A 27145-nucleotide genomic window follows, 5' to 3' on the forward strand; every position below is an offset into this window, starting at 1 on the left:
TCTGTATGTCTTCTTTGGAGAAATGTCTATTTAGATCTTTGGCCCATTTTTTGATTGGGTCATTTATTTTTCTGGAGTTGAGCTGTAGGAGTTGCTTGTATATTTTTGAGATTAGTTGTTTGTCAGTTGCTTCATTTGCTATTATTTTCTCCCATTCTGAAGGCTGTCTTTTCACCTTGCTAATAGTTTCCTTTGATGTGCAGAAGCTTTTAAGTTTAATTAGGTCCCATTTGTTTATTTTTGCTTTTATTTCCAATATTCTGGGAGGTGGGTCATAGAGGATCCTGCTGTGATGTATGTCAGAGAGTGTTTTGCCTATGTTCTCCTCTAGGAGTTTTATAGTTTCTGGTCTTACGTTGAGATCTTTAATCCATTTTGAGTTTATTTTTGTATATGGTGTTAGAAAGTGTTCTAGTTTCATTCTTTTACAAGTGGTTGACCAGATTTCCCAGCACCACTTGTTAAAGAGATTGTCTTTAATCCATTGTATATTCTTGCCTCCTTTGTCAAAGATAAGGTGTCCATATGTGCGTGGATTTATCTCTGGGCTTTCTATTTTGTTCCATTGATCTATATTTCTGTCTTTGTGCCAGTACCATACTTCTTGATAACTGTGGCTTTGTAGTAGAGCCTGAAGTCAGGTAGGTTGATCCCTCCAGTTCCATTTTTCTTTCTCAAGATCGCTTTGGCTATTCAAGGTTTTTTGTATTTCCATACAAATTGTGAAATTATTTGTTCTAGCTCTGTGAAGAGTACTGTTGGTAGCTTGATAGGGATTACATTGAATCTATAAATTGCTTTGGGTAGTATACTCATTTTCACTATATTGATTCTTCCAATCCATGAACATGGTATATTTCTCCATCTATTAGTGTCCTCTTTGATTTCTTTCACCAGTGTTTTATAGTTTTCTATATATAGGTCTTTAGTTTCTTTAGGTAGATATATTCCTAAGTATTTTATTCTTTCCGTTGCAATGGTGAATGGAATTGTTTCCTTAATTTCTCTTTCTGTTTTCTCATTATGAGTGTATAGGAATGCAAGGGATTTCTGTGTGTTGATTTTATATCCTGCAACTTTACTATAATCATTGATTAGTTCTAGTAATTTTCTGGTGGAGTCTTTAGGGTTTTCTATGTAGAGGATTCAGTGTTGTGAAGAAGAGAGGGAGCAGGGCTGTTTTAGACTTGGGAAGACTGAAGAAACATAGCATCCAAATATAATATATGGTCAGATCCCAAGTTTCAGGAAAAGCTGATAATAAAGAATGTTTTAGGGACTAGTGAGGAACTTTGAGTGAGGACTAAATGTAGGATGATGTTCATTTTCTTAGATGGTAATGGTATTGTGGTTAACCATATAGGAGAATATGTTTTAGGGAGATGACTTTAGTACTGAAGGGTGAAGAGTCAGATTGATTATGGCATATGTAGGTGAAAAGAGAAGTCTGTATATCGCAATATGAAAAAATGAAAAAAATGGGATAGGCGTGGTGAGAAGTTAGTAGTTGGTGAGCTAGGTGAGGAATATATTGATATTCAGTGTACTCCCTTTTTTTGACACAAGTTTGACATTTTTCAAGTTTATATATTTTTGTTGGGGGTGGTAGTTCTTTCATCTCTAATCAGAATTTAAATATTTAATTACTTCTTGGATAGGTGGAATAACTTTGGTCCATGTACCTCCTAATCCTACTCAAGGAAAGATCAGTGTTAACTTATCCATGTTAAATCAAGGTATACCCTATGTTATTAGAATCCTATTCTGAGGATTCAAAATAAGGGACAGTTGCAAATTATTTTATCCTTTTGAGATTCCTTTCACTAAGTTGAATAGTTAGCTAACGTCTATATTGTTGTACTTGCCTTCTACATTACTGTGAAGTTGCATGACAGTATTTATAAAAGTATTTGAAACAGGGTCTAACACAAAATGTCTGCATAGTAAATGCTGCTTTTGCTATTCCTCACATCCTGCTCCTCTGATCAGAGTATTTTGTGGTGGTGAAATACATTAATATATTCCTTATAAATACTTTTATCTAATTGTTCTTTGAATGTCAAAACATAGGTTTTACTTGTGTTTTCCATATAAGTAGACTAGCTTTTGCAGTAGCAAATTATTTTTGATTGTTTGATTTCCATACTGGTAGAATAATTTGTGGAGTGGCTAATTAAAAAACTATATATAGTATTTAGAAATAGTTAAATGAGGAGGAGGAAAACTGTAGCATTGATTAAGGTGGCAGATGTTCTTTAGAAACAGAATTAACTCAGATACAGTTTGTGTTGATACAAATTAAGCCAGATTTTAATCTAAGCCTCTTGTTTTCATTTTCTGTGCCTAGTATTCTGATGTAAAGAGGACGTTTAAATAAATTGGGATTACTCTACTGCTGTTTGGGGGAATTTTTTCCATTTTAATTTTCACATATTATCATCTTTTTATAGTTTTATTTGCAGTTTATATCATGAAGGATTAGTATCTGTAATATCTAAACAGCTTCTGAAAATAAAGATCTACAACCCAACAGAAAAATAGATAAAGATTAGGAACTAACTTTGCCTTTTTCAGAAAAAAATACAGATGGCCCTTAAACATGGAAAGATGCTTAAATCTTGCTTATGGTGAGATAATTAAATCAGCACCACAACACCATTTCTCATTATCAATTTGACAGAAACCCAGAAGTTTGAATATATTCTGTTTTGTCACGATTATGAGGAAACAGATACTCTCATACTTTGAAAGAAATGATGCAGTGCGTAGAATTACAATGTTATTTTTTTAAGCTGACACTCAGATTGTTCTTATGTGCAAAGATTAGGTCACTACTGCCTTTAATTCATAGGCCTTTAGGAAAAATTAATTATCTCAATAAACTGAAGCAGCAAACAGCCATGGCGTGCTTTCTCTCATACTACTCTTGTGCGCAAGAGGAGGTATATTGCCTGAACAGTCAGGCAAATGAATACATTTTAGCTGCTTAAATAATCAAATCATACTGGACAGTGATTCTCTTAGGTCTCTAGTGTTTTGTACAGATTAATTTTTAATCACTGAGTTTAATGAACACTTAACTTGCTTATGAACTTTATAAAGTTAGTGTAAACCAGGAGAGTGTTTCCTGCATTAAGAATGACAGACTAAGGATTATTAAAGATCTACTTTGGAATTCCCTGGCAGTCCAGTAGTTAGGACTTTGTGTTTCCACTGCAGGGGACCCATGGTTGGGGGAAACTAAGATCCCACATGACATGTGATGTGGCCAAAAATAAATAAAAGACCTACTTCAGTAATGTGTAAAGGAATTGAACATTCCGGTTAAAAGGCAGAGATCATCAAACTGAATTTTTAAAAAAAGACCCTGTTAGGTTCTAATGAGGCAGATGAAACTGGAGCCTATTATACAGAGCAAAGTAAGTCAGAAAGAAAAACACCAATAGAGTATATTAATGCATATATATGGAATTTAGAAAGATAGTAACGATGACCCTATATGCAAGACAGCGAAAGAGACACAGATGTAAAGAACAGAGTTTTGGACTCTGGGAGAAGGCAAGGGTGGGATGATTTGAGAGAATAGGATTGAAATATGAATATTATCATATGTGAAATAGATTGCCAGTCAGGTTCAATGCATGAAACAGGGTGCTCAGGGCTAGTGCACTGGGATGACCCTGAGGGATGGGACGGGGAGGGAGGGTCAGGATAGGGAATACATGTACACCCATAGCTGATTCATGTGAATGTATGGCAAAAACCACCACAATATTGTAAAGTAATTAGCCTCCAATTAAAATAAATTTTTTAAAAAGACCCTGTTATATGATAAGAAAAGTATGTTAGAAAAATTAACGTCAGACAAAACTGCTTAAAGGTCAGAAGTAGTCAGACAAAACTGCTTAAAGGTCAGAAGTACTGCCAAAGATACAGAAGGATTCTTTATAACAGTACAGTGGACAGTTCATCAGAAAGCTGTAACAATCCTAAATGTGTATGTGACTTTTATAAAATAATACACCAACACCAACAATTGCAGAATATAGATTTTTTTCATGGAGAAGGCAATGGCAACCTACTCTAGTATTCTTGCCTAGATAATCCCATGGACAGAGGAGCCTGGTGGGCTGCCGTCCATGGAGTCACACAGAGTTGGACGTGACTGAAGCGACTTAGCATGCATGCATGTGTTACAGAAGGAAATGGCAACCCACTCCAGTATTCTTGCCTGGAGAATCCCAGGGACAGAGGAGCCTGGTGGGCTGCTGTCTATGGGATCGCAGATTTGGACACGACTGAAGTGACTTAGCAGCAGCAGCAGATTCTTTTTAAGTAAGTGTGGATCAATCAATGGGATAGATCAAATCTTGGTCTATAAAAGAAGTTACATTAAATTCAGAAAGATTGAAATCACGGTATTTTCTCAAACCACAAAGAAGTTAAGTTTGGAGTTAATAATAAAGATAACTTGAAAAAATAGACAAGTAATTAGAAGTTGAACAAACATAAAAATCATTAATGAATTAAAGAAGAAATCACAGGAGAAATTAGAAGATATTTTAAAATATAATGATCATAAACCACAACATATCAAAATTTTTGAGTGGAGCTTAAGCATTGCTTAGCTCATACCTTAAACACATATATAAGAAAACAAAAATATTTTAAAATCAGTGCTCTAAGCTACCAGTTTATTAAGAAGGGTAAAACAAAAGAAAGAAAATTAGCCCAAAAGTACTAGAAAGAAGAAAAAAATTAAAACAGGAAATAGAAACTAATAAAAAAAAAGTATGTATATATATAATATCAATAAAGCCAGAAATTGGCTTTTAAAGAAATTTCATAAAATTAATAATCTTCTAACAAAACTAAACAAGGGGGAGAAACTCAAATACTGATATCAAGAATGAAAGATTAGACATCACTGTAGATCCTAAAAGGATAATGTGAAGATACTGTGAACAATTTTATGTCAACAAACTTGTCATTTTAGATGAAATTGCCAAATTTCTTGAAACTACAGGTTTCCTAAACCAATACAAGAGAAAGTATAATCTCACTAGCACTCTGTTAAAGAAGTTGAAACTGTAATTTAAAATAAAGAAAATTCTAGACTGTTTGCTTTACTGGTAAATTCTACCATTTAGGAAAGAAATAATTTTACCAATCTTTCAAACTCTTTGAGAGAGTAAAGGAGAAGAACACTTCCTAACCAGGTAATGAAGGCAAGATAAGATACCAAAATGTAAGTGAAATTACAAGAAAATAAAATTACAGCTAATTTCCATGAACATACATATAAAAATCCTCAATGTAGTCTTATCAGTGGAAGTCAGCAATTCATAAGAAGGTTAGTACATAATGACAAAGTTTATCTCAGGAATGCAAAGATGTTATAACATTTGAAAATCATTGGTAATTTACCACATTAACAAAATGAAGCAGAAAAGCTGCAGTCCCAAAAGATATAGAGGAAGTGTTCAATAAAATTTGATACTCATTTATCAACAACTAAGGAATAGGAGGGAATTTCCTCATTTGATCAGTGAAATGAAAAGCTTGCATACATAATAGTGGGATAATGAAATGCTTGCATACATAATGTGGGATAATGAAGGCTGTTCCCTTAAGGTAAGGAATAAAGTGAAAGCAGAATTGTATCTTATTTCATGTAGTGTTCTTCTAGAGGTCCTAGTCAGTCCAACAAGGCAAGAAAAAATAAAAGATTCAGAGATTGGAAAGGCAGAACTAAAAATGTCATTATCAGAAGGTGACATGATTCTGTGTATAGAAAATGCAAAGAAATATTAAAACCACTAGAATGAATAAGTGAATTTAAGGTAAGGGACACATGGTAAGCACACAAAAATCAACCAGATTTTTATATTTGGAATAGGCAGGTTGACAAACTATGGCCTGTGGACCAAATCTTGCCAGCCTCCGGTTTTATTAGAATACAGCCATACCCGTTTATTTGCATGTGTGGCTACTTTTACACTACAGGTGCAGAGTTGTATAGTTGTAATAGATCATGTGGCCTGAAAAGCCTAGAATATTTTATTTACCATTTGACAAATTATAAAATTTGCTGATCTAGAACAGATTATTGGTAAATGAAATACAAAATCCAATGCAGCTTATAATAGCATCAGTAACATCAGATACCCAGGAATGAATATAAAAAAAGATATTTAAAAGCCTCTGTACTAGTGGTTCTCAGTAGAGGGAAGTTCGTTTCATCCCCCTCCCTCAGGGGACATGTGATAATGTTGGATGACATTTTTGGCTGTCGCAACTTGGGTGCTACTACTATCCAGTGGACAGAGGCCAGGGTTGCTGCTTAACATCCTATCATGCATGGGACAGCCCTCAAAACAAAGGATTGTCTGGCCCACCGTGTCAGTAGTGCTGATGCTGGGAAAACTGCTGTTCAATGAAAATGACAAAACGTTGCTGAGAGAGATTACAAATCTACATAAATCCATGCTTAGGGGTTAAAAGATTCAGTATTTTTATGGTGACACTTTTCCTCCAAATTACAAATTTACAGGTTGAACATAATCTTAGTAAAAATCCCATCACACTTTAAAAAATAGAAATTAACACATTGATCCTAATATTTGTATGAAAATACAAACTATAATAACCAATATACTCTGGAAGAAAGAGGAAGTTTGAAGTATATGCTGTTTCAAGATTCAAGACAGGGAATGATCAGTACAATAGACAAACACAGGTAGAGAATAGAGGGTTTAGAAATAGACCTGTTTAAGTGCTGACTTCAGACAAAGATGCCAGTGCAGTTCAGTGGAAAGGAGGAAATCTTTCCAACAGATAATGTTGCAGCAGCTGGGTATCTATTTGGAAAAAATTAACATTGATCCCTCCCTAACCCTATGCATAAAAGGTAATTTGAGATAAATCAGTAGCAGAATTGGCATGAAGGAGGTGGGTGTTGTATGACCAAGAACTCAGAAAAGAGATGGAGAATATAGAAGAGTTTTCTAACCAGAGGGCAAGGAGTAGGAGGTTGAGTCAGGTGAGAAAACAGAGCAGGGTGGAGGTTGCCTACGCATCATCAGAGTAGTCTATATCTTGGTCATTACCTAGAAATGCTAGGGATGAGGGACTCAGCATTCTACAGAACTATTGAGAGCACTAGTCTCAACATTTCTGGGCATGTTGTGGGAGATTATGTTAGGCCTCTCCTTAGCTGACTGAGGCCACAGCCTGAATGGATTACAACTCTTAAGGAATCCCATTCATTCTTACTGTCTGAGGTGCTGTGATAAGTTCTGCTGCCCCATTAATTAGGGGGAAGTCAGAGGCAAGGCTTAAAGAATATGTGAAGGTAAGTAATGGTTGAAGGAACTAGAGTTGCTTAGCTTGAAAATAAGATGTGAGGGACATGTCCATAATGTTCAAGTAATTTAAAAGCAGGTAATTAAACTTCTGTTGTGGAGTAGACATGAAAATAATGAGGGGAGGGGTAGGCAGATTGGCGGGGGGCGGAGGCGATTGCTTATAAACTAAAGCAGATAGAGGTGGGTAAGGAAGACTGTTGAAAACCTATGTAGATTAAATATTAAGAGATCACAGCATGTGGAAAGTGATTGATTCATAAATTCTGAAGAAATGTAGAGAAGATTGACATAACCTAATATAGCAAAGAATTGAGTCCTTTTGAGGGATTTTTTTCTTCTTCATATTATCTGAGCTTTTTGTGGTTGCTTTAGGCAGAACATAGCCCCACAATACTGTCCTGAGGAGAAGCATTGAAATGGACTGGAGTCCATTGTCCATTGGAAATGCTGGAAAAGCTCTTTGTAGACCTGTCTGCTGATTTGGCTATTTATACAGATATTTGGTTTTAAAATAATTGAACCTTCATGTTAGTGTTGAATATACCATTTCTGCTACTTCTCTATCTGATGTGCATTCTGTCCTACCTGTATAACTGCTCAGGACAGTATTGCATATGTTACAAAAATCGTTTCCAAAGAAGCTGGAGTATATATGGGCTTGCTTTTATATGTATATACTGCCAAAATTTTCTCAAAATTATTTTTTGATTCAGTTTCATTAATTTCTAGTATTACTAACTTGCTCAAGTGTTATGGGGAAGGACAGTTATCATCACTAACATGGTATATTACTTTATATAATAGAAAGGTTAAAAAAAATTTTTTTTTATTTTCATTAAAATTTTTTTTTTTAAAGCCGGAAGCTCCTTGACATCCTTTGGAACAGAAGCATCAAGCAGCAGTGCCCTCTCCCAAAGTAGTGCGGTTGGTTCTGCCTTTACACAGGATTCAAGAGCTCTAAAAACACAGCTATCTCAAGGTAAGCTGTTTTTTCCTTCAAAAATTTCCATTCTAAATTTCTGTGGTGGTTTTTGTCTTTCTTTGAATGGAAGAGCTTTTGCAGCTTGTGAATCACGTATATAATTTCTATTTAGCTCTTTTTAAATTGTCATCCAAGTAAGTACATTATTGAATGACTTCCACTGTTTAGACTTTTCACAATTCTTAGATCATAAAATGAAAACGGTGAACACTGTTTGAATTTTTTTTTTTTTCTAACAAAGCGATTATATTACTTGTATATGGTGGTTGAGTCACTAAGTCATGTCTGACTCTTGTGATCCCATGGACTGAAACCCACCAGGCTTCTCCATCCATGGCATTTTCCAGGCGAGAATACTGGAGTGAGTTGCCATTTCCTTCTCTGTGGGATCTTCCTGACCCAGGGATCTAACCCGAGTCTCCTGCATAGCAGGCAGATTCTTTACTGGCTGAGCAACCAGGGAAGCCATATATAATATGTACTTGTATACAATACTTAAAATATTATAGGTTAGTCTCAGACTCACTACTGAGGATGAATTCTCTGAATTTGAAATAGTAGCTGAGGAAACAAGCTGTTCCTTATGCTGTTGCATCTTTCCTAGCATCCTCATAATCTAGAGCAGTGGCTCTCAGTGTGGCCGCCACCTCGAACCAAATCTAATCTGGAATGCTTTAAAATGTAGATCCTGAGAACTGATACATAAGAATCCTGGGAGCTTGGAGATCTGCATTTTAATAAACTTCTTAAAGGATCCTGTTTCATTTGTTTTTAATTTTGTTTTTCTACCAGCCAGTCTCATAACCTTCAGTGATTCTAAGATTCCTTGTCTTTATCTGCTGCTAAAGTAGATGATACTGGCCCATAGCTTTATATGGATATTTACTTTCAAATAAAACAATGTAAAGTCATTTCAGAAATATGCTGTAATCAGGACAATATTTTCAAAAACTCTTCAGGGTAAAATCAAGCCAGTGCTAAACATAATCCTGTGTATCTCACTTTAGATATTTTGAAATAGTTGTAGTTACTCTTATTCATATTAACTTAAAATAACTTAATTTTTAATTTGTTAACATTCTGAAGATTTCTTATAAGTATTAATAAATTAGAAATAGACTAAGTGTACTGTATAGCACAGGGAACTATATTTAATATCCTGTGGTAAACCATAATAGAAAAAAAGCATGAAAAAAGAATGTGTGTGTGTGTATGTATATAACGGAATCATTTTGCTTTACAGTAGGAATTACACAACTTTGCGAGTACTTCAATAAAATACATCTTTAAAGAAAGAATTACACTCAGCATAGGAAGAAAATAAAAATACTTGATTTCACTGCCCAGAAATAACATATTTATTTGCAGATTTTAACATAAGATTTCCTTCTGAGAGAAAATACTTAATCTTTTTAAGCATTAATTTTCTGTACTATAAAATAGGACTTACTGATAAACTAACAGACTTATTGTAAGGGTTAATTTTTTTAAAATGTGTGTAGTGCCCTCCGCATAGTACCTGACAGGGAACATGCTCAGTAGATGTTAGCGGTCTTAATTAATAACTAGCATTAACCTTAATATTGAAGCACCAGAAAGATTCTTATTAAAATCATAATAACTCTGGATCTCATTGCTACTCAGCATTGTTCTGGAATTTTTAGCTATGTCAGGAAAAAGAAAGAAATATGAATACTAGAATTAGTACTATTTGTCGATGCTAACATTCTTCTTGGAATTGAGAATTCACTGAAAAACCTAAAACTAATAAGGGACTTCAATTAGAGGTAAAATGTAGAGAATAAGTACAAAAATCAATAGATGTCCTAAAACCTAACCCACTGATTATTAATGGGGATAAAAGAAAATGTTCACAATAATGAGAAATAGAAATTATATAGAAAATATATAATAAATATGACCAGCCTCTGATGAAAGAAAGTATAATAGAGGGACATAAAAGAAGTTACCTATAATCAGAAAAGCATATCTTATCTCTAAATACAAAGATTTAGTTTTAGGAAGACTTTACTTCTCATAATAACTTTACTGTACTTTGTAAGAGAACCTAATAAAATACATACACAGACTGTCTTAAAAGCATGCAGATACGACAGAGGATGAGATGGCTGGATGGCATCACTGACTCGATGGACTTGAGTCTGAGTGAACTCCAGGAGTTGGTGATGGACAGGGAGGCCTGGAGTGCTGCGATTCATGGGGTCGCAAAGAGTCGGAGACGACTGAGCGACTGATCTGATCTGATACCTAGACATGTTTTAAAAATAAAAGTAATGAGATAGGGCTTACCTCTTAATAAAGTATACATAAAATAAACAGTGCAGGAATAAATTTAGAGATGAATGGATCAAAAGTCAGAAATACATCCAAGTATAAATATGTAATTAAGATATGATAAGGATGCTGTTTTTAAATTAGTGGAGAAAGACTTGTTGTCCAGTAAATGATGTTAACAGATAACTGTCTGATCATTTGGGAAGTTAACTCCAGAATTCTTCCCTCATACTTCAGACTAAGTTTTAAATAAATTAAAATGTTTTTTAAAAAAAAATTTACAAGAAACAGAGAGGAGGCCTGGGGTTCTGCATTTTAATTCCACCAACTAAATTTCTGAAATTTATCAAATTTTAACGCCTAGAATTTTCTTGCAACTGGGAAGATAAGAGTGAAGGTAACTTGAGGGAGTGTGTTTATAATAAGAGCTTTTGAGTTTTATGTTTGCATGTATGCTAAGTTGCTTCAGTTGTATCTGACTCTGTGACCCTATGGACTGTATATAGCCTACCAGGCTCCTCTGTCTATGGGATTCTCCAGATAAGAATACTAGAGTAGATTGCCATGCCCTTCTCTAGGGGATCTTCCCAACCTAGGGATTGAACCCCATGTCTCTTAAATCTCCTGCATTGGCAGGCGGGTTCTTTATCACTAGCACCACCTGAGAAGCCCCTATATAAATAAGATCATTTAATGGACTATCATAAAATTACCTATAAACAGGGACTTCCCTGGTGGTCCAGTGGTTAAGCATCCATATAACATTGCAGGGCACACAGGTTCAATCCCTGGTCAGGAAACTAGGATCCCACATGCTGTGGAGCAGCTAAGCCCTTGAGCTACAAGAGTCTGTGCCACAAGGTCCCACATGACATGTTGAAGATCCTGCATGCCTCAGCTAAGACCTGATGTGACTAAATAAACAGAGATTAAAGATAGAATTACCTAAATAACAAGCTTTTCAAAAAACATAACACTTGTTCAGTAAATAAATCACCTTTATTTTAACAAATAAATACTTCTATAAGGTGATAAATAATTACAGAAATTTTTCTCTTAGGTCCAAACTTACATAAACTTGCACCATGATTTCCCATTATAATTAATGGGAAAATTACAGTGTTTCTGTTATTGGCAGACTGAACTGTGACATTAATGTAATGCTAGAAATAGTGACACACATTTGTTGTTGCATACTTTAGATAACCATGAACCAGGGGAGGATACTGATAAATAATCCCTGAAGCTCCTGGTGCACAACAACCAGTGTGCTATCAGCACTCGGCCAGGTCACCAGTTTGGAGCCTGTGCATAATAGCACAGGTAGATAGGAACATTTGCAGCATATTTGGGATTTTTTTTTCTTTTACATAAAAGTGAGCATTATTTTTTAAAGCAAAACCTATTTTGCTACAATATCATGGGATGTGAGAGCACGTTGAGCAGAGATTTACAGCAAACATAGGGGACAAAAGCATGATGGGAGCACCCAGTGTTACACTCTTCTGTTCATACTGTGACCAGGCTCTGACTTCATAAAAGGAAAAATGGAATTTGTAAGTACCAAACCATATTAAGCAAAAACTTGCCTAGAGATCATTCAAATAGCAAAGATTGAGTATAGTTATTATGTAATTATCTGAAGGTTTTATTTGTTGCTGGTCTTTTAGTATTAATTACCCAAGCCCCTAAGGTATTGAAGAACTTCATTGTACTTTCTAATTCTTTACTTCCTTTATAATACTTACAGATATAAGTGTATCACTTTAGATATATCTTCAGAAAACACTAAAAAAGTTAAAGCCTCTGAAAATAATGACTAAAGTGTCAGTATAATCTTGTGATTGTGGTTGTTGGGGAAAGCCTACATCTGATCTGCCTAAATGCTCTTTGATAATATTCATTTGATAATATTCATTCATACTTAGAAATACAGATTCAGTTTTCACAGTTTTTTGTTTGTTTGGGTGGGATTTATTTTTACTTTTTTTTCTTCTTCTTTTTTTTTTTTTACAGTAGTTAAGTGAACAGCCCACTAAAGATAATTTTAAGTTCTGGTCTAATAAGTAGATGGATTCAAATTATTCAAAGGATTTGAATTGGTGGAAATAAAGCTCTAGATGTATTTTTAGGGTCTAGATTATTTTGAAACCCCCAAAGGTTAGGGTAGTTTCTTATCTTTTGGTTACGTTTTAGGTCGTTCAAGCCCTCAGTTAGACCCTTTGAGAAAAAGCCCAACCATGGAACAAGCAGTACAGACCGCCTCGGCTCACTTACCTGCTCCAGCACCTGTTGGGAGAAGGAGCCCTGTATCAACCAGGCCTTTACCATCTACCAGCCAAAAACCAATAGAGAATCAAGAGCACAGGCGAGGTAGAACTTTAGCTGTTTACTATTTCTTGATTGACCGGTCAGCATCTTCCATTCAACTTATTTTCATTAAAAAGATTTACTTTATGTGAAATGATCCTAGAAGGTGTAAACTGAACTTGAGAGAATGTTCGTTCAGTCTTTCAAATTCTACTCAAAGTAGTGATGGTGGTGGGGTTATATGGATTTTTGGGTTTGTTTGTTTTTCCATTTCTGACTTTCCAGAAGTTTTTGATTATGTGTCCCAAGTTGACTGTCACTTTCTGTATATTCTATAGCTGAAGTACATAAAGTCTCAAGACCAGAAAATGAGCAACTCAGAAATGATAGCAAGAGACAAATAGGTAAGTTGTTACATGGATCTGAAAGTCTAATCCTCTGCTTTTCAATTAAACATTTGAAATGTATGATGTGTAATTACTATTTTTAAAAAAGAACAACAAGGTTTGGTAGCTATACAGGAGTAGCACAGGAGAGTTTGATTGTGTTACCTCGATTACGGTGCTGGTGCTGTGGATCTGTGTATGTAGCAAGAGGTCATAAAACTATATGTAAAGACATACCAAAAAATGAGTACATGCAAAACTATTGAGATCTGACTATGAGATCTTAGTGTAGTTAATTATATTGTGCCAGTGTCCTCGTTTTTCCCAGTTTTTGATAATGTACAATAGATAATCAAGATGTTACTGTTGGAGGGGAAGCTGGGTGATGGGCACTCTGTACTACTTTTTCCATTTTTTAATCTGATTATTTAAAAAGATTTTTTTTTAAATCATCATTACGTGGAATAAAACCTACTTGTTGGTAAGCAATTGTCTTTTAATATATTCTTAAATATCTGCTAGTGAGATTTGTATACTTTTATTTTTATATTTTATATTGTTTAATGGCTTTCTCTTTTGTACTGTCTTTTGTATTTTTTTATGTTTTTGTATCAGTTTCATGTTAGCATTATAAAATTGCTTTCTTTGTTTTTTATGCTTTTAAAAATGGAATCGGGAATTCACTGGTGGTCCATGGGTCAGGACTTGGTGCTTTCACTGCCATGGCCTGGATTCAATCCCTCTTCTGGGGACTAAAATCCTACAAGCCACGTGGCGCAGCCAAAAAGAAAAGAAAAAAGAATGGAGTCATTGGAAACTATGTTCAATATCCTGTGATAAACCATAATGGAAAAGAATATGAAAAAGACTATAATATATATATGTATATGAATCACTAGCAGAAATGAACATAGCATTGTAAATCAACTATACTTCAATAAAATAAATTTAAAAAAAAATAATGAAATTATCTATACCTTAAAAATTTGAGTTTTCTCATTAAAATTAAGTCCTCCTTTTTTTTTTTTTGAATTATTCAAGAAGTTTAACTTTCTTTCATAATTATCGACTTAATACTTGTAAACTTGATCTTTTTGGTAATCTGTAACATACCCCAAATCCATCTATTTTTTTATTTTCATATTCATTAGCAGAGAATAAATTATGATTTAAAACTCTTCCAAGTTAAAAAAGAAAGGCAGTGTGTGATCAACTTAATTACATAATAATTGGGAGATGATCTTTAAGTTTAGCAAGCTAGAAAACACTGTATTTCTTCTGTACATTTTCATATGTGTTTTTATTTATGCTGTGTGCCATAGAATTAACAGAGGTTGGGGTTTGGTTTTACTGTTTCACTTTTTTTTTAATTTGCAAAAATGAAAGAACTCCTCTCTTCTCAAGATAAAATAATTGCTATGCTTCCATCATTCAAAAATCATGTAAAGTAGTGTTCACTTTGGCAACACATACACTAATATTGGAACAATTAGCATGGCTTCTGCACAAGGATAACATGCAAATTCATGAAGATTTCATATTTTAATATAAAAGGAATGTGTGTGTCTATCTGAATCACTTTGCTATATACCAGAAACTAATACAACATTGTGAATCAAGTATACTTCAGTTACTAAAATAAATAGGGAATTCCCTGGCAGTCCAATGGTTAGGACTCTGCACTCTGACTGCCAGAGACCCAAGTTCAATCCCTGTTCAGGGAACTGGTCCCACAAGCCATGTAGCACAGCCAAATAAGCAAGCAAATAAATAAATCATGTCAAACAATAAATAAAAGTATCTTTAGCTACCTTTCAAAATTTAAAACATATCACGCTGTACTTGCTGGCTCGTAGCCAAGACATTTTCAGTAGTAAAGCTGAATATTTAAACATCCTGCCTGTCCAGATTTACGTGTCTGGCTATACTGCTATGGGTTTTTGTGGTTTGTTTTCTCAAACTTGGACAATTGCAAAGTTTTATTTAGAGACTAGTGAGCACAGATGGTGACTGCAGCCATGAAATTAAAAGATGCTTACTCCTTGGAAGAAAAGTTATAACCAACCTAGATAGCATATTGAAAAGCAGAGACATTACTTTGCCAACAAAGGTCCGTCTAGTCAAGGCTATGGTTTTTCCTGTGGTCATGTATGGATGTGAGAGTTGGACTGCGAAGAAAGCTGAGTGCCGAAGAATTGATGCTTTTGAACTGTGATGTTGGAGAAGACTCTTGAGAGTCCCTTGGACTGCAAGGAGATCCAACCAGTCCATTCTGAAGGAGATCAGCCCTGGGATTTCTTCGGAAGGAATGATGCTAAAGCTGAAACTCCAGTACTTTGGCTACCTCATGGGAAGAGTTGACTCATTGGAAAAGACTCTGATGCTGGGAGGGATTGGAGGCAGGAGGAGAAGGGGACGACAGAGGATGAGATGGCTGGATGGCATCACTGATTCGATGGACGTGAGTCTGAGTGAACTCCGGGAGTTGGTGATGGACAGGGAGACTTGGTGTGCTGCGATTCATGGGGTCGCAAAGAGTCAGACACAACTGAGCGACTGAACTGAACTGAGCACAGAGATGTCTATTACTGTGTAGTCATTATGTGTTAAACATTTCACATAATTATAATCATTGAATTCATCCTGCTTTGTGCTCTATATTTTTCTGTTGAAAGTGAAAAAAGTGAAAGTCACTCAGCCATGTCCAACTCTATGTGACCCCGTGGACTATAGCCCACCAGACTCCTCTGTCCTTGGTATTTTCCAGGCAAGAATACTGAAATGGGTAGTCGTTCCCTTCTCCAGGGGATCTTCCCAACCCAGGGATCAAACCCAGGTTTTCTACACTGCAGGCAGAGTCTTTACCTTCTAAGCCACCAGGGGAGCCCATATTTTTCTGTTAACTCATCAAATACTATTCCATGTTTCTCTTATAATTTTTTTTTAACTGTTCCTCTTATTTGGATTCTCAAGTTTTCCCTGTAATTTATGCTACTTTGGTATTGCTTTACCATGCCTCATAAATCTTGTTATTGTATTAAATTGTAGAGAAAGGATAGATACAGGAAGACTTGACTAATATGGATCTATTTAGAGAGAGACAGTGAAGGTGAAGCAGGAAGTGGCTGGAGGGATTGAGATCTGGTGTTTCTTGTCTTTTGAGTTCTCTTGCAGTTTGTGCTAATGTGCTCATTTATTTTTCTCCCTGTAAATCTTGGTTTCTATTATCCTTTCCATAAAAGGCTTCATAAGTTTTGAGAACCCAGTATACATTTGACACTTAATAGGTATTAGGGATATAAGCAGAACAAAGTAATGTAGTGCAGAAATCTCCCAAATTGTTTGATTGTATACTGTATCAGCCCTAACTTAATTGGTGGAGAATCTACCTGTAATGTGGGAGACCCAGGTTTAATCACTGGGTCGGGAAGATCCCCTGGAGAAGTAAATGGCAACCCACTCCAGTATTCTTGCCTGGAGAACCCCATGGACAGAGGAGCCTAGCGGACTATAGTTTATGGGGTCGCAAGAGCCGGACACGACTTAGCAACTAAACCACTACTACCATACTGTATCTGCAGCATGTTTGAGTACAGACCCCATAGGAATAAATTTCATTAAGGACATTTATAAATTTCATATTTATAAATTTTATGTGCACTCTTCTCAGTCTAGGGAGGCTTCCCTGGCAGCTCAGCTGGTAAAGAATCCTCCAGCAGTGAAGGAGACCCCAGTTCAATTCCTGGGTCGGGAAAATCCACTGGAAAAGGGATAGGCTACCCAGTCCAGCATTCTTGGGCTTCCCAGGTAGCTCAGCTGGTAAAGAATTTGCCTGCAGTGTGGGAGACCTGTGTTCGATCCTTGGGTTGGGAAGATCCCCTGGAGAAGGGAACAACTACCCACTCCATTATTCTGGCCTGGAGAATTCCATGATGGTTTAGTCCACAGAGTTGGCTGTGACTGAGTGACTTTCACTTTCTTTCACTTTCTTCTCAGTCTACTATGTATTAAATATTTGTGAAACTTCATCTCTTTTTTATAGTAAAAAAATACAAATATAGTCAAGTATATAGAGACATAAGCATTTCTGTTGTTGACCATAACGACCATAATAATAGCTTCTGCTTTAAACCAGCTTATTCTTTATTAATATAGTTCCAGGTGCTCCTTCAGCTCCAAGGAGAGGGCGTGGGGGTCATCGAGGTGGCAGAGGAAGATTTGGTATTCGACGAGATGGTCCAATGAAATTTGAGAAAGATTTTGACTTTGAAAGTGCAAATGCACAATTTAACAAGGAGGAAATTGACAGAGAGTTTCATAATAAACTTAAATTGAAAGGTGAGTTTTTATTTTTCTCCTCAGAGAGTACTCTTTTCTGACCATGTGAATTATGGATATTTAGGCCAAATCTTGACTTATATGGTATGTACTTTTTTTTTTCCATTAGAAGATAAACTTGAGAAACAGGAGAAGCCTGTCAATGGTGAAGATAAAGGAGACTCAGGAGTTGATACTCAAAACAGTGAAGGAAATGCAGATGAAGAAGATCCACTTGGACCTAATTGCTATTATGACAAAACTAAATCCTTCTTTGATAATATTTCTTGTGATGATAATAGGTACAGTCTTTTAAGCTGCTCTTATGCAATTAGGAGGTTGAAGTGTGAAGTGATTCCTGATAAATTCACAAAGTGTCATGAATATTTAAAAGTCCCTAAGGACTTCCCTGATGGTCCAGTGGTTAAGGATCCATGCTTCCCAATGGGCACAGATTTGATCCCTGGTTGGAGAACTAAGATCCCACTTGCTGTGTGGTGCAACCCCCCCCAAAAAATCTAATGACTACAATTTTTTAATGTTTTGATAAAAGAAAATAACTTATACTAAAATTTTAAATGATACTACTTTTGGAAAAGAAGAAATAATCATATATTTTTGTTTGGGGATGCGTTCACATTCGAAAATTAGTAATTAAAATAGAAGCATTCATCTAACATCTAAACACCTTTTACTCTACCCCTCTACAGTGTAGTTCAGTTGAAGTTTGCTGATGTAGTAAAACTCTGCTCTATTGCAGTAAATATGAATCCAGAAAACTGGTTGATTAGAGGACTCAGCATAACAAAGTTGCAGAGTTTCTGCTGCCTGGCTCAGGCCATCCTTCTGCTGCATTTTGGTGCCACCCAGTGGTGGTTGTCTGCTTCAGTTTAAACATGGATGGCGATGGTGCTGAATCTGATTGGGCTGTAGGCCAGCAGCAGTGATTCAGAAACTTTAGGCATCAGGTCCAGAGGTTGGACCAGGAGCCTAGTAGGATCTTGGGAATCAACCCTTTATCTCCTCCCATCCTGAGGCAGGGTTTCCTTTCCCTTTCTTCCTTTGAGGCTGATTGGAGGGTAGAGTCAACTGCCAGTCCATTTATTGAGGCTATTCAGTTTCTTTGTATCATCAGCTGCATTTGCAATAAACAATACCAGTCATACTTTCACATGAAGTGTAACAGAATATAATAGGAACATATTGCCATGGACAGCTTGTGATGACTTAGATTAGGTACTTTTGGGGGGTTTTTTTGTTGTTTTTTATGATTTTTTTGATGCTTAGAAATTATTTAGCCTCAATTTGGAAATTAAGTGCTACATAGTCTTGCTGGCAAATGTTCTTTAAAAGTTGATACACTACAAAAAAAAAAACAACTTGATATACTAAAGATTATTTGTCCTCATAATAGAGAACGGAGACCAACCTGGGCTGAAGAGAGAAGATTAAATGCAGAAACATTTGGAATCCCGCTTCGTCCAAACCGTGGCCGTGGAGGGTACAGAGGCAGAGGGGGTCTTGGTTTCCGTGGTGGCCGAGGGCGTGGCAGTGGCCGAGGCGGTGCCTTCACCACTCCTCGAGGATTTCGTGGTGGATTCAGAGGAGGTCGTGGGGGCAGGGAGTTTGCAGATTTTGAGTATAGGGTAAGTGTTATTACATGCTTTGGGGTTGGCTTGCAGTTGGATGAAACTCAAAATGTTTTAAATTTTTATCTATTGGGAGTGAGTATTTCTAGGACATCTGTGTAACTTCCATTTGACTTTTCAGTGGAGGATATACTTGATTATGATATTTATATAATTTTAAGGAGAAGTAACTTCTTGGCTAATGGATCTAATTTTTTAAACTATTTTCTTTTCAATTGGAGGAAGTGAGAGAAATATATTTTTATCTTCTGTTACAGAACCATTGTTTCAGATTTCATGGACTGGTAAAATTTCTTCCAAAAAACTATTAGAGACTGACTTAATTTCTTTTTCTTAAAAAGTTTTGTTGTTGAAGGCACAGGGATCGCTAAAAGATATTACACAATACAAGAAAAGACCATATTATATCACTTTTATTTCATGTTACAAAGTATGCTTTAATACCAAAAGAATCTAGGAAGAACATATTCCAGAATAGAAGGCAAACCTGTGCATTTAATATAGCTAACGTAGTATTTTGTGTGTACAAATGAGGAAATGGGTAAAGAGATATTAAATAACTTGCCCAAGGTTAGCTAATAAGTGATGATGCTGGATCTTGAACCTAGTACATTTGTTCCTCAGTCCATGATCTTAATTAGTTTTGTGGAAAACTCAACTACATTTTCCCTGGTTTTTTATTTTACCATGGTCTTAAAAATATCATATTGGTATATGGAAACTGCTGCTTGCAATTTCTAATTTACAATGTTAGTTTCTGGTGTATAGTAAAGTCATTCAGTTACATACACACACACGCACATATACACAGTCTTTTTCGTATTCTTTTCCATTATGGTTTATTATAGGATGTTGAATGTAGTTTTCTGTGCTATACAGTAGGACCTTGTATAAAAAAATATATGTATAATGTATTTAAAGGAGTCTTTAAGTCAATGTTACTATCCTAGTTATTGACTTTAGGGATAGTGGAGAGGAAAGTATATAATGAAAGAAAGGATGAAAATCCCATCATAAAGAAGCCTATTAGGAATTACAGAAAGCAGCTAGAAACTTAAAGACCCACTATCAGGAATTTCACTCTTCTGTATTTAAAACTGGTCATTGTTGAGCTCCCTCTTGAAGGATCATTAATTGTGGCTTTTGGATCTGTTCTGTTATTTTTAATGCCTTTGATACTGTGTCATCACAGCCAAGACTGCTGAAAATTAGCCTCAGATCATTAGATCAGGACATCCAGCCATGGTAGACGCAGCCTGATGTATCTGCAGGACTTTTGACTTCCAAAATAGCCATTCCAACTTGGAGACTGTCTTAGGAACCATGGAATGCTTCTTACTTGCCACTATTACTCCTCTTGAGGTTGCCAGTGAGCTTTTGTTTACCAAATTCAATAGCTTTTTCACAAATATTTGCCCTTCATAACTCTGCAATATTTGACACTGATAACTACCACCCAACCTGGAATCTTCTTCTTGGGTATTTTTTTTTTCCCATAAATACTTTTGATATTTTTCTCATTATAAAAATTAAGTATGTTCCTCACCACAGCCTATAAGGTACTTCATGATCTGCTTGCTTCTCCAGGTCAGAAGTCTAGTACTTTCTCTATATCTTGTTGCTGGTGGGACTGCAAGCTGTTTCTGTCATCCATTCCACCACAGATATACAGACCTTGTTCTTGTTTAATGCCAAGCTTATTCCTGTCTCACCTTTTTACCCATTCCTTCTGCCTGCAGTGTTCAGTTTGCTCTATCGAGCTCACGTTTGTACTCTTGTGTAGGCTTGATCTCTCTGTCTTCCTCCCTCTCTCCTCTCCTGCAGAGATTTCCCCCTCCCCTCTCTGAGCTGATCTATTCATAGCTTCTAATCAGTTTTTCAACTTGGACCTTGACCTACATATTTCTCTATTTACTTGCATTGTGTCCTGTGATCAGCTTAAACTTAACCTTCCTCAGAATGACCTCATCATCTTCTCACTTTCCCATCGTATCAGTTTGGTGTTCTTTTGGTCACCCTGGTGGTGGAGTATCCATGTCCACGTCATCGCATTCATTCCTTTGAGATATTTCTGCCAATTACCATAGTAACCCACTGATGGCTCTTCAGACCTTCAGTCTGTCTTTACCTCACTTGAAGCGTATCAGCTACCTGTTGAAGAACCTATGGCAGCTCCTTGTTGAAGACCACATTGAGTCAGCTTGGTTTGAGAAAAGTGAAAGTGAAGTCGCTCAGTTGTGTCCAACTGTGCGACCCAGTGGACTGTAGCCCACCATGTTCCTCTGTCCAAGGGATTTTCCAGGCAAGAGTACTGGAGTGGGTTGCCATTTCCTTCTCCAGAGGATCTTCCCGACCCAGGGATCGAACCCAGGTATCTCGCATTGTAAGCAAGGTGCTTTACCGTCTGAGCCACCAGGGAGGTCCATGGTTTGAGAAAAAATACATTTAAATCAGACCGTGATCCTGATGAGAATTTTTGTAATCTTTGCCAGTATGGCATCGATTTAAGTTGTTAAACCTATCAGGCCCTCGGTTTTGACATTTGTGGGTAGAGAGTTGAACAGATTTATTTCAGATACACTTTTTAAAGACCATTGAAGTCTCAAGAGTTGGGAAACATCTGAAAGATGTGACCTCCTGGCCAACCCAAACGCCTCTTCTGTTGGTACCCCTGTAGGGACTGGGAACTTACTACTGTTTCTAAGAGCATCCATTCCACCACAAGGGTGCTCTTAATTATTAGAATTTCACAGACACATGGAATTTGAATGAAAATCTTTTTCCCTCTATCGTCAACCTATTAGTTTAACTCTTCACACAGAATATATACTCTTCTTCATGATGATTTTTCATATATTTGAAAAAAAAATAGCTGTCATGTTATCTTTAAGACTGGACCATTACTTCCCTTTATCTGAACAGTAACAACACACTGTGCATGGTATATCCGTTTACTAATGCCAGCCTTCTTTTTAAGGTCGAATCTCACTGTTCAGCTCTCTTGAGCTTTTAGTTAAAACTTCTGTCATATATATTGCAGAATTAGAATGCATTTAGGGGGTGTCTGCATCAGTCTTTTTTTTTTGGCTCTGCTGGGTCTTGGTTGCTGCACATGGGCCTTCTCCAGTTGTGGCAAGCAGGGGGCTGCTCCCTAGTTGTGGTGCTGTGATGTGCAGGTTTCTCATTGCCGTGGTTTCTCTTGTTGCAGAACCCAGACTATAGAGCACACGGACTTCAGTAGCTGCAGCTCACAGGCTTAGCTGTCCCACAGCATGTGGGGTCTTCCCAGACAGGGACTGAACCCTTGTCCTCTGCATTGGCAGACATATTCTTAACCACTGGACCACCAGGGAAGTCCTGCATTTGTCTTTATCCATACTGGGATATCCCTGACAGATAGTTCAGCCTCTGCTTGGGTGTTTCAAGGAGTGAAACCTGAGTGGACCTTAGGCTGATGATTAGAAGGTTCTAACATGACATTGCACTGCTTGCTGTTTTTACCCTACGAGAGTCTCACTTGCTATATCCAGCCCCATTTCTTATTACCCTTTAAACTGTCTAATTCAAATAGGTTAACTCTTGATCATCTCTTAAACGGTTGCTTGATTACAACTAAACTTCATTCATTGACCAAATATATTGAATTTCTAGGATATGCCAAGCTCTGTGCTAGACATTGGTGGTAACAAAACACTTGGAGCCTTGACATTAGATTCCCGTGGAAAGACAGACAGAGCTAAAAGTCAGGGGTTTCCTTTCGGTCTTGCCCAAGGTTTGCTGTGTCCTTAAAAGCTTCTCTTCCTTCCACCTCTGATTTCTTTCTTTTCTGACCTCCCATGGCATCTGCTTCCATCACCACACATTTTACATATACCCGTATTCCCTGTTTCAGGTGTTTTGTTTTGTTCTGCATCACCAACTAGATGGGACCTCTTGGCATTAGTGAATATGTATTTTACTTTTCTTTCCACCAGAACGCCTATGCCAGCGTGGAGCCATAGTGAGCTTGAAGTAAGTACTTAGCCTGATTAGCGTGATTCCTTGATTAGGAATAAGTTACATCAGCCTTCAGTGAGGCTGAAGGTCCATCAGTGTGGATACCCATTGATTGTTTATTCCAAAGTTAAATGATCCTTCTGTCTACCACTAGATCCTAGACCTTCTCAGCAGCGTATTCGTTCCAAATCATACCGTCTGGCACCTTTAAAAGTGGAAATAGTGAGAGACCAGTATTACATAAAGGAGATTTATCTTCAGAGGATTAAACATGTTCTGAAACGTCTAGTATTTCTCAGAGATGAAGTGCAATGACATTTGCAGCAGCCTTCATGTAATGGGTTAGCTTTTTTCTTTATGCTTCACTGACATAAACAATATAAGTAGGTCTGGTTGTTTAATGCAAACGTGGGTAAAGATGGAATCATAGGTTTTTTGTTTTTTAAGGATTCCTCAGAAATACCAGTCAAACTAGAACCTCTCTCCCACCCTCCTCCCAGTAAATAGTTAGGAAGCCAGGAACCCAGAGGAGTTAACTTCCTTGATCTAGATATAAGCTAATCAAGCCAAAATTCACTCCTTGACTTCTGAGTTTTCCTTAAGGATAGTGTTAGAAACATAAACTTATGGTGAGTTTGGTCCTGTAGTGCTTTTTCTTTTCTTTATTTTTTGGGAGTGGAAGATGAGACTGGGCATAATAAGAGAGTAGCCCACTATTATTTTATATGCTGCTGCTAGGGAGGTTGAGCCACCATGATGGGTGAGATAGGTTGCCTTCCACTTGAGTCTTATGTTCTTCACAGAGGGTCCAGAGGCAAGTATCTGAAATGACTCAGCATAGTACTTTCTCTCTCCCTTGCCCCTTTTATTTTCTCCTTTCCTTCCTGCTACCTCTCTGTCTCCCCCTCCTTCTGCGTCCTCCCTCCCTCTTTTCTTCTCTTTCTTGCTTTCTTTTTTTTTTTTTTCACCTTTCAGAAAACCACAGCATTTCAACCCTAAAAGGTCTGGATTGATCATACAGCTTTCTGAAAGGTAAAAAAAAAATTAAAAATAGGGGCATGTGAAATTTGGCCTTGGTGGGGACAACAGGACCGTCTTCAGCAGCTTGCTTTCTGCATCAACTAATCCCATGCTGTTTGTATTCTAACTTAATAACATTGTACAAATGGTTTTTGTATATGCAGATAAAGTTTTTCACAAAGTGTGTGTTTCTAACAGGGTAAGAATCGGCAGTAAAAATCAGGCACGTGGTAGCAGCTATTCCTGAGGAAAAGAGAAGCCCTTCCCTTGGCTCTGTGTACAGGCCTTTGGTTTAGAATTAATCTCACTGGAAAACTAGAGGCTCCTTGAGAATTTTATTGCTTTCTTCTCCCTGGTTAGTTTTAAAAAAAAAAAAAAATTCACAAACTGTGCTCTGGTTTTCAGAACTTGATTTCATATTTAAAATAATAATATTTAAGATTTATTTAATCATATTTAATATGTCATATTTATTTCATATTTTCATAAAAGTTGTCCTTTTAAAATGTATTTCTCAAATCATTGTCTTTCTCCCGGCATGAAACTTCAAAGAGAAATGTTATTTTGCCACCTGATATTTTATTGCTTAGTAAAGATATCAGAGACTTAGGGATTTTATTAATCTTCTTCCAGTATATGTTGTCAGTTGTATTTGATGAGTTTGACTACTATGTTCAAGGCTTAATTATTTTTTGAAATTATTAGGACAGCACCAAAGGTAGTAGGGCATACCTCTGTTTTAACCGGGGAGCCTTCTTGCTCGGACAGCACCACTGCTTTAACCTCTATTAACTGGAAAATACAGTTAGCAGTAATGAGCTACTGCGGAGTGTGTAAGGTGTCAAAAGTGTTTCCTGGAAATCAGTGAAACAAATTTATATGTGAAAGTTAAGAGGAGGGTGAATTTAAAGGTAATGAAAAATATACTTAAGCAAATTAGAGAGAAATACTTATTAATAAACCCCAGTAGTTTGAAACATGAGCTAATTTTTTTTTTTTCCTTTTTAGAAGGACAACAAGGTTGCTGCATAGTCTACAAACAAGTCTTTGGAAATAGATGGATTTCTAGTTCTTCGTGGTCCTGAGAATTGGTTTCAGTCTTTGAGAAGAATGAAGACGTGAATTTGCTGTATATTTGTCACCAGCACTGGGTTTTTGTTTGTTTGTTTTTCTGCTTAATTTCAGAGATACAATGCAGTTACTTTTGGGGGTGGGGGGAAGGCTCATCTTAAAAAATGAGCATTAATTATATTTGGAATAGCAGAAGGTTAAGTAATTTCTTATGTATAGTTAAACTAAAGCAGTACTCCAGTGAAACTTACAGGTATTTTTTCATCACTGAAAGGATCTTCCTTATCACTAAATTGTATTTGGCGATTCCTGCAAGTTACCTGCAGATAGGGCCGTGATACTGTGTTTTGAGCCACAGAAGGGTGTGTGTGTGTGTGTGTGTGTGTGTGTGTGTGTGTGTGTGTGTGTCTCTGTCTGTCTGTATCTTTTCTTTGCTTTTTTCTTTTTTTTCTTTCTTTCTTTTTTGGAGATCCTGTAATATCCCTTTTGAGGTAGCTTATTTCGTCAATTAATTAGGGTGCTGGATGGTAGAGAATTTTGTCAGTCAACTATGTACACACAGTAAATACTGTTTCTTAGGCAAAGGTAACTTTTTATATAGTTGTAAAATTCCATTATATTCCATTGCCAAAGAAACATTAAGAACTTTGTATAGCTGTATAAAAAGCAACTAATTTTTTAAAGAATAAACATTTTAAAGTCAGCAAACATACTGTGTCCTTGCAGAAGTTGATGTGCTGAGGAGCAGAACTGTGGGTGGGTCTTTTTTTCATAGCTTTTCAGGCTTAAGATTGTTGGTTTGATTTTTTTTTTTAATGTTTGGAACATAAATGAAGATTTGATACATTCATTATCTAAAAAGGATAAATTACTCATGCTTGTTGTAAGAAGTTTATTTTGTAGCAAATGGCATATCACAGGATTTATCCAAATAATAGATATTTTCAGTATACAAATGTAAATAATCATAGATAAGAATGTATTAGCTGTATTTTCAAATAAGTATCCCCCCTTTTTTAAGACAATAAAACTAGGTGTCAATTAACCTGTTCTTCCTGATATGCCTGGAATTTTGTTGTGATACCTTGACTCATTCCATTATATTTCAAGAGGATTCAGAGTGTTAGAAATTATTTTGGCAACCCACGAGATACCATAACACTGGTCCTTCGGCCTGTGACCCACAGATGTGACTCAGTATAGAGTTCATTGCTAATGATAAATTATTAGTAAATCTTTTTTCTATTTTAAGCTATAGTTGCGGGCAGGGGTGGGGGGGAATCTGGCCACTTTTGTGTTTTATGAAGGCCATGGAATAAAGGGATCCAAAGATTTAAATATTTTTATCAATTTTGATTTTTGTTAACTTTCTCCTTAAAATAATCAGTAGTGGTAAAGATACAAAAAACTGCACTGTAGGAGAATTGAAATATTTAAAGGTGGTTGATATTTTTAATTTTAATTTTATATCTTTTGTAAGGCTCTACAAGAAAATGTTTTGTGATTCAGTTTCAGTATCGAGGTCCAGCTCTCGGCAGCCATAGTTTAGATGATATCATTTAATACTGTTTGCTTGCATGTTAACAACAGTCTTTTGGAGGACCCACCAATCATGATATTGAACACATTTCCGAGACATTCGGAACATCAAAGCAAGTGCTATGACAATACCCGTGTAGACTGTCGGAGATATCCTGGGCTACTTTGAAGAAAAAAGAAAAACTGTAAATACCAATTCTACATGCTCTGAAA

The 27145-nt window shown here is 36.4% G+C and overlaps 1 protein-coding gene across 6 annotated transcripts in view; it reads left to right on the plus strand.

Moving 5' to 3' along the window:
- LSM14A (LSM14A, SCD6 homolog A (S. cerevisiae)) overlaps nucleotides 1-26438 on the plus strand; it is a 55494-nt gene extending 29056 nt beyond the window's left edge. Inside the window, exons 4-12 of one of the 6 annotated variants that reach the window (XR_826042.1) lie at nucleotides 8224-8346; nucleotides 12841-13017; nucleotides 13293-13358; nucleotides 17496-17678; nucleotides 17788-17959; nucleotides 19072-19303; nucleotides 23281-23317; nucleotides 24278-24334; nucleotides 25331-26438. Coding sequence is in view for 5 of the 6 variants with exons in the window: in XM_010848948.1 (XP_010847250.1) it covers nucleotides 8224-8346; nucleotides 12841-13017; nucleotides 13293-13358; nucleotides 17496-17678; nucleotides 17788-17959; nucleotides 19072-19303; nucleotides 23281-23307 (980 nt within the window). In the remaining variant the exon portion in view is untranslated. The remainder of the gene's footprint in view (nucleotides 1-8223; nucleotides 8347-12840; nucleotides 13018-13292; nucleotides 13359-17495; nucleotides 17679-17787; nucleotides 17960-19071; nucleotides 19304-23280; nucleotides 23318-24277; nucleotides 24335-25330) is intronic. The other 5 variants (XM_010848948.1, XM_010848950.1, XM_010848951.1 and 2 more) reach the window with 5 other exon arrangements.
- The last annotated feature ends 707 nt before the right edge of the window (nucleotides 26439-27145 follow it).

Source organism: Bison bison, unplaced genomic scaffold (assembly GCF_000754665.1).
Source record: "Bison bison bison isolate TAMUID 2011002044 unplaced genomic scaffold, Bison_UMD1.0 scf7180017864280, whole genome shotgun sequence".
Lineage (NCBI taxonomy): Eukaryota > Metazoa > Chordata > Mammalia > Artiodactyla > Bovidae > Bison > Bison bison.